The sequence below is a fragment of the Ctenocephalides felis genome, unplaced genomic scaffold (genome assembly GCF_003426905.1).
Source record: "Ctenocephalides felis isolate EL2017-DRISC unplaced genomic scaffold, ASM342690v1 CF-g0.4_SCAFFOLD_00851, whole genome shotgun sequence".
NCBI classification, from domain to species: domain Eukaryota; kingdom Metazoa; phylum Arthropoda; class Insecta; order Siphonaptera; family Pulicidae; genus Ctenocephalides; species Ctenocephalides felis.
This window is the reverse complement of record NW_020537005.1, coordinates 4956-13512: the sequence shown is the minus strand read 5'-3', so window position 1 is coordinate 13512 and position 8557 is coordinate 4956. Positions and strand designations below refer to the sequence as shown.

General features: G+C 32.9%; 1 protein-coding gene across 1 annotated transcript; it reads right to left on the bottom strand.

Annotated features, from left to right (window-relative positions):
* Positions 1-588: 588 nt before the first annotated feature.
* LOC113365282 lies at positions 589-7954 on the bottom strand (the record flags this gene model as incomplete). The annotated part of the gene is made up of 3 exons (XM_026606875.1): positions 589-3449; positions 3500-4162; positions 7795-7954. Coding segments are annotated over 3 exons (3684 nt in total), but the record flags the coding sequence as incomplete, so codon positions are not given.
* Positions 7955-8557: the final 603 nt, after the last annotated feature.

Below are 8557 nucleotides of genomic sequence, written 5' to 3'. Positions count from 1 at the left end.
TAATTGTTATCTGACGATAACCGTTCCAAATTTTAATCTTACTAAATAAAAATACTGTGATTGGTATAAAACTATATTAATATCTTCAAACTTTTACAAATACAGCGGTGAATGAATATATACTTGTCGACTGTTCCGCTGCATTCTCTAGACTAACTTAAAAATTACTGGGTACAGTGTTCATACAGGAAGTATTTAGGTATAAAAATGAACCCTTGTGCGAAGGACACAGGCCAGAGGCTGCGTAATTCTAAGAATTGTAACACAAACCCGGTGCCAAGGCACGCTGCACTGAAAATGTTAAGCCGTCAGAATATATTCTGACCATATTGCGCCCCGAAAAAATTAAATTTATTCTACATATTATTTCCTATAGTTACTGTATATATGTACGAAATATTTCTAAACAAAGCTTAGTATTAGTATAAAGTTTCATGGTATATTGATACTATTGAAAATATTTTTTTTTGATATAAAGCCAAATAAATCCTATCTTAATCCTAGATTTCTTAATTAACATAATTGATAAGAATTTAACAATAACATATTTAATAAAAGTAATAAAAATAACATAATTAAGTAAAATTATTAATTAAAATCTCCATTTGGTAGTGGACATATTCTTGTTATAGGCCGCACATAAATTCCAGCTTTGGTTTTTACGGTTACTACGCGTACTTTACCATCAGTACCGGGATTTACGTTTGTGATACGCCCTAATAACCAATTTAGAGGTGGCAAGTTATCCTCCTTTAATAACACTACGTCATTTATTTTAATATTAGGTGTTTCTAATTGCCATTTGTATCGTTTTTGTAACAAACTTAAATAATCTATAGACCATTTTTTCCAAAACATATCTCTTAATCTTGTTAGATTTTGCCATAATGAAAGTCTGTTAATATTTATATCTACAAGTGCTGGTTCAGGAAAAGCAGTTAACGCGTCGCCTATTAGAAAGTGTCCGGGTGTTAAAAACGTGGGTTCAGATGGATTTTCATAGACGCCAGTGATTGGACGAGAATTTAAAACTGCCTCTATTTGAGTTAAAACGGTAGTAAATTCCTCGTAGGTTAGACAAGAACTCCCAATAACTCTGCGAATGTGATGTTTTGCGAGTTTAACCGCGCTTTCCCACAAACCTCCAAAATGAGGAGCATGAGGTGGACTGAATTTCCAAGCTATCCCCTCGATAGATGCAGCATCTACCAATTCTGATCTAATTTTATCACTTTTGAATAACTTATAAAGTTGATGCAACTCATGACGCGCTCCAATAAAATTTGTGCCATTATCGGAAAAAATTGTGTTGCATTTACCCCTGCGAGAAATGAACCGCTTCAAAGCCGCCATAAAAGCTTCAGTCGTCAAGCTAGTTACTAATTCTAAGTGAATAGCTTTTGTACAAAAACAAATAAATAACGCGATGTATGCTTTGCTTCGCTGTGCTTTCCGTACCTTACTCACTCGAAGTGTAAATGGACCGGCATAATCTATCCCCGTAGTTAGAAAAGGTCTGGATATGTTCACCCTTTCTTTTGGGAGATTTCCCATTATCTGTTGCATATTACGATTATCATGCCGGTAACATCGAACACAATTTTTAATTATTTGTTTGATTCTATTTCGGGCATTAATAGGCCAGAAACGAAGTCGAATATTTGCGAGAACGGTTTGCACACCGGCATGCAACAAGCGTTGATGTTCCTGTAACAATATCAAATCTGTCACGTGATTTTTTGCGGGAAGTATGATGGGAAATTTTTGATCATATGATATATTTGCCTTCTCCAGTCGCCCGCCCACTCGTAAAATATTTTGCTCATCAAGAAAGGGATTGAGCTCAAGTAAATGCTTGTCAATCGACACGTTTAGGACTCTGTTCTGAAGTTTATCTATCAGCGTTTTGAAATTTTCTAATTGGATTTTGCGAATAATTTGATTTGAAGCGAAATTTAATTCTTCAATTGTTAGTGGTCCGGCCATTCTTTGATGATTTGAAACGAAATTTAATTCTTCAATTGTTAGTGGTCCGACCATTCTTTGTATGCGAGATATCTTACTATTATTAATGAATCTTAAGCAAAAAGCAACAACACGCTGTAATTTATTAAAATTGGAAAATTTTGTGAAGATTTCGTTTAATAAAGGAGTGCACAAAAGGGTATTACGAATAAGTTCCTGCTCAGGCAAATTGGCAGTTTCATTAACATTAAATATTTCTGGCCAAAGATTTATATTTGATTTTAACCATTGAGGTCCACACCACCAAAGGTGGCAATCGCGTAGTTTAACACCAGTGACGCCGCGTGAAATAAGGTCAGCAGGATTATCGGCCGATGGAACATGTCGCCAAGTTACATTTGTACACTTTTGTATTTCGGAAACCCTATTTCCAACAAAAGACTTAAGTTTTGATGGGGAAGTATTAATCCAAGTGAGTGCAATACTTGAATCACTCCAGAAAAATATGTCATGAACCCTATGTTTAAAAATCTTGCATATAGAATTATATAACCTAACTAATAATAGTGTAGAGCAAAGTTCAAGACGGGGAAGTGTAACATGTTTGATCGGTGCGACTCGAGATTTGGAACATAGTAAATTGACAGAAGTATGTTGATTTTGATATACTGTGCGCACATATATGCAAGCGCCATATGCCTTTATCGAAGCATCACAAAAACCATGTAATTGTAAGTGACAAATTTCGCTTCGTAAAAATAAAGGACGTGGTATTTTTATGTCATTTAGAATAGTAATATCGCTTACAAATTGCGTCCAACGAGTAAGTATTGACTTGTCTGTGATTATATCGTCCCAACTAATTTTCAATTGCCATAAATCTTGCATCATTATTTTTGCAATTACCACAAAAGGGGAAATCAAACCAAGTGGGTCAAAAATTTTTGCAATTGATGATAAAATTTTTCGTTTGGTTAATTTTGTTTCGATAATAATTTCATTGGTACGGATTTCGAATGAATCTGAAACGCGGTTCCAACAAAGTCCCAATGCCTTTACGGAAGACTTATCATCCGTTATATCAAACATTTCAGAATGCTCATTTTCCAACGATGTAAATTTTAAAATTTTATCATCATTTGCAGCCCATTTATGGAGAGACATATTTGCTTTGGAAAATAATGCTATTAATTCGTCCCTTAATCTAACCGATTGCTCTAAAGTTTCGGAACCCGTTATTAAATCGTCCACGTAACAATCGTTACGCAGCGCTGCGCAAGCGAGTGGATAAGCCGAACCTTCATCGCAGATTAGTTTGTGCAAGCATCGTATTGCCAAGTATGGAGCGCAGGCAGTTCCATATGTGACAGTTGTTAATTTCAAACATTTTAAGGTTTCGTTTGGACCTTCGCGCCACAATATGCGTTGTAAATCTTGGTCTTCTTTTCTAACTCGAATTTGGCGAAACATTTTAACTATATCAGCTGTGAACACAAATTTGTAACATCTAAATTTATCAAAATCTCGAAAATACTTTGCTGCAACTTTGGACCCGTATAAAGTACGTCATTTAAAGAATTTCCGGTTGAAGTTACGGCAGAAGCATCGAAAACTACGCGGATCTTGTCAGAATCCCTTTTAAATACCGCATGGTGTGGTAGATAATAATGCATACCGGAGTGATCAAAATTTGTTACAGCTGCGTGACCTAATGCGATGTATTCGTTGATAAAATCAGAGTACTGTTTTTTTAAAATACTATTTCTTTTGAAGCGAGCTTCTAAATGCAAAAATCGACGTTTAGCTTGCTGTAATGATAAACCAAGATTTACATCAGCACTGGGCTTTAAAGGCAAAGCAACCACATAACTTCCATCAATATCTCTAGAAACATTTTCCAAAAAATGACGTTCGCAAATTTCATCGTCGCTTGATAACGAATAACTGTCATTTACCTCATCGATTTCCCAAAACCTTGCTATAGAGTTTGTTAGGTGGACGTGATTAATAGAAGCCGTTAAGTTATCAACTGGACCAGAATTATTTCCGAAGTTTCCAGCTACAGCCCAACCGAAAACTGTATTTTGTAACACTGGTTTATCTTTTCCAAGCATAATTTTCTCATTTAACAGAATTTCAAAAAATATGTCGACACCGATTAACAACTCGACTTCGTCTGGCTTATTAAAATTTTGATCTGATAAATATACATTTTTTGGTAAAGAAAAACTAGATCTCTCTATGTACTGTGACGGCAAATAATTTGATATTTTATTTAGGACGACAAATTTTGATTTTTTCTGAAAACTGCCACTACTATTTGAAATTGTGCAATAAATAAAATTACTGGATCGAACTGATGCGCCGTCAACGCCACTTAAAAGTAAATTTGAGCTATGTAATTTAAAACCGAGTTTATTAGCAAGATTTTTCGTTATGATACTAACTTCTGAACCCGAATCTAATAAGGCTCGTATTTTAAGAGTTTTGTTGTTTACACCTCGAATAATTAAAGTAACAGTAGGCAAAATAGTGCAATTAAAATCTATGTTGGTGTGCATAACATGCGATGCTGTAGCAGTCGAAGTTCCAGGTTTATCTACATTAGATGTGTCGCTAGGTTCATTTTCTTTCTCCGAATGTAAGGGTGTTATGACGTTTGGGGCAATTTTTACAATGAAACCGCACGAAACACCTTTTCTGAATGTGTCCCTTTCGGAGGCAATTTGTACACATATTGTTTTGCGATATAAATATTAATCTGTCGTCTACCGTCATACTTAAAAATTTTGCACAATTATTAATGACATGATTATCCTTACATAACGGACATGATTTAGAACTAATTTCTTCTTTAGAAAAAAATGTGCGCTTTTTTACAATTATATTTTTATTACTCGCTTCCGATTCAAGACCGTAAGAAATTTCTAATGCCGCCCGACTTTGTTCAAGAAAAGTAAATAATTCTGTAAGGGTCGGCAGATTTTTGTGCGCTCTATTAGAATTGAATTTAAGTCGCATAGAGAAATCCAGTTTATTCAATAGTAAAAATGTCAGTAAGGTATCCCAGTTATCAACACCAATGTCCAAAGCTTTGAGGGAATTAATAATTTGCTGAGCGGAATTAATGAATGTCTTTAATGTGTCCTTAGTTATGTTTGAAAGTTTCGGAAAATCAATAAATTGCTGTAAATATGTATAAGTTATGACACATTTATTTTCAAATTTACTTGTTAATGTATCCCACGCTACTTTGTAATTTGCGTCGCTTAGTTGCAAATTATTAATAGCCTCAGCGGCATCCCCGATAAGGTGTCCCTTTAAATGATAAAATTTTTGGACATCGGTTAAAGATTTATTGTTATTAATTGTTGATACAAATAAGTCCTTAAATCCCGTCCAATCTTTATAAGAGCCGTCAAATTGCGGGATATGTATATTGGGCAGTTTTATTTGCGCTTCGGGAGTTGCTTTAAATTTTGGTAGATTAGATGATTCCGCTATTAATCTGTCAATTTTGTACGATACGTTTTCATATAATGTTTGAATCACTGACGTCTTATCTGAATAATCATCTGAATAGTCATCTATTTATCCCATATTTTTTCGAATTCTAAAATTTTGCATCAAGACGTTTTTTTACATTTTCTAACAAATTAATTGGTTCATCATTAAAATTTGTATTCAATAAATTCTCAAAGTAATCTTTAATGTTTGCGCATTTTCTTAAAGTTTTTTCAATTCTGCCATTTTAGGTTATCTAAAATCTGACTGATTATAGTTTACAATGTTTAATACTTTGTTAAATAAAATATCTAATACCTGACGCGTTAACTGTTACAAATTTATAAATATGATTGTTTCAGAATGCTTATAATATACAATGAAATAACAATCGATGAATTATAACAGAAATCTAAAAATCTGTAGCGCTAAATATAATTAAATACAAAGCCTTTACGAACAAGTATTAGTTAAAAATGCCAATAACAAATAATAATCAGTGAATATAAATTAATAAAGAACGATTACAACCGTAGTCGTGAAGTTGGTCCAGGAAAGTATGAGCTGCTCTTCAGGAAGGTCCTCAAAGTCAGCACTCTGGATTCATCTGAATGTTTCTGGTATTGGATTGGCCTGGTTAGCACGCTGTCCAGGAAAGTATGAGCTGGTTCCTTTCTAAAGAGATGAAGTCAGCACTCTGGATGCAAATACCAAGTTACCAAAATATTGAGTCTCAATATTAATCGAAGATAATTTCAGTTGCTGATCTATCAGAAAATTGATCTGGTGTGCCGGATGTCCAGGAAAATATAAGCTGCTTCAGATGAAACACCAAAGATTGAAGTCAGCTCTCTGGTTTCAAAAAATGCACCACCGTCTCGGATATTAGATCACAAAAACAACCACGTAGAATCAATTGGCGGGAAAACACGTGCACTTATTAAATTTTATCACAGTTTATCGCGATACGTGCAAATTACGTGCTCATAACGCACCACCAATCAGAATTTAACACAAACACAGAATCTATATCAGTAAGTAATCCGTACAAAGTTCTATTATTTACCGGTATTCACTATACAAAGCACTAACCGGGCACTAGTTGAATTTATAACAAACTTAATATACGGCTCGAAGATGACCAATGGTTGGGCTGGCTACCATCAGTACTTAATTAAAAAGCGGACTGTAAAGTAAATAATTGTTATCTGACGATAACCGTTCAAAATTTTAATCTTACTGAATAAAAATACTGTGATTGGTATAAAACTATATTAATATCTTCAAACTTTTACAAATACAGCGGTGAATGAATATATACTTGTCGACTGTTCCGCTGCATTCTCTAGACTAACTTAAAAATTACTGGGTACAGTGTTCATACAGGAAGTATATAGGTATAAAAATGAACCCTTGTGCGAAGGACACAGGCCAGAGGCTGCGTAATTCTAAGAATTGTAACACAAACCCGGTGCCAAGGCACGCTGCACTGAAAATGTTAAGCCGTCAGAATATATTCTGACCAATAATAGAATCATGGCGCTCGTTAGATTTAAAGTTTATTGTTTTGTATTTCATTCTCATGTTTGATTATAACATTGCAGCATAACTTAATAATTTAATAATAAACATAACTTAATAATGATAATAATAATCTGCTTTTATAAACAAATAAATTTATAATCAAATTTTATAGCTCTGTGAAACTATGTTCAAAGGGAGAATTTGGTTTTTATGTTTTCAACATATTTGAATCGAGCGGCAAATAGATTTTAATTCTATAAATAAATAAACATATTTATTATATGCATAGATCTTTAAAACCTCAAATATTCGTTAAACATTATTAACTACTCTCTTGTCATTATTGCTATGACCAACATTAACTTTAATTTGTAATTTTTAGTAATTTAGAGAAGAATCTTGCACAGCAAATAAAAATTATTATATCTAGTTTAGTATCAATTGTTGATTTATAATGAACGATTGATTTTTTTTTCGAATAATACCGTGTAACATATTCTGTTGTTTAACTAATTACATTCTATTTGATGATATTGAATACTTTTGAATCAAAAGTTTTTTGTTGAAATTTTAATTTTCATGTAAATGGTCTGTGTCATTGCTTCAGAGAAGAAACCCTGCATTTATTCCAAGTTTTAAATGTTATCTTTTACATACCCGTAGCACTTTGTCGAAAGGGCATAAAATATTATAAACTGCGGATTTGTGTCGTTAAGTCCCATATTAACAAATTCGTTTTCATACTTTGAAAATGATTAATAATAATTTCAACAGTAAATAAATCATAAATGTTCTACTTACATCGAACTCTCAGTGCAAGTTGTGCACTGGGTGTTCGGCCTTGTGTGTTAGCTGCCAAGCAAGTAATATCGCCTGTCCAATTTCTGGCCACTTTTTGCAACGCCAGAGAGTTGGCACTAATGATTACCTTGGCACCCAAATCATGTCGTAATTCTGTACCCTGGCAATGAACAGAAAAAAACAAATATTTAATATAGTAAATTAATTTATTTTTTTCCACGTGTTAATATGTCTATTTTCGAACTAGGTGGATACAAGATAATATAAAGATATATTAATTTGAAACAAAATTTAACGTATTTAATGTAAATATGTTTTTTATTTCAAATTTATATATTCAATAATATTAAATTCAAAATATTATCTTAATTGCAAAATTGATGAAGAATGAAAATAAAGATTTTTTCATCTAATCTTAACAAAGAAATCAATTTTTCCTACTCTTTACTTCATTAAAAAACCTTGAATCAACTAGTTGGTTTGGTATTTAGCCTGGAGGCAAGTTACATGAACTTCCGATATGTTTAAATAATCGACTTAATCAATAAAAAATAATTAATTTATGAGTCATTAAAAGTATTCCGAGTGGATTTATTACACATAACTGAAAACGTACGAACACTTTGACTCGGAGTATTTTCTAAAAGCAAATTTTCAAAAATCAATAATTTAAAACTAATCACGACTACTGATAAAGTATGATATCTTTAAAACTATTTTCAAATTTTATAAATCCGCGCAGGCTTTTTTGCTAAAGCGTCGG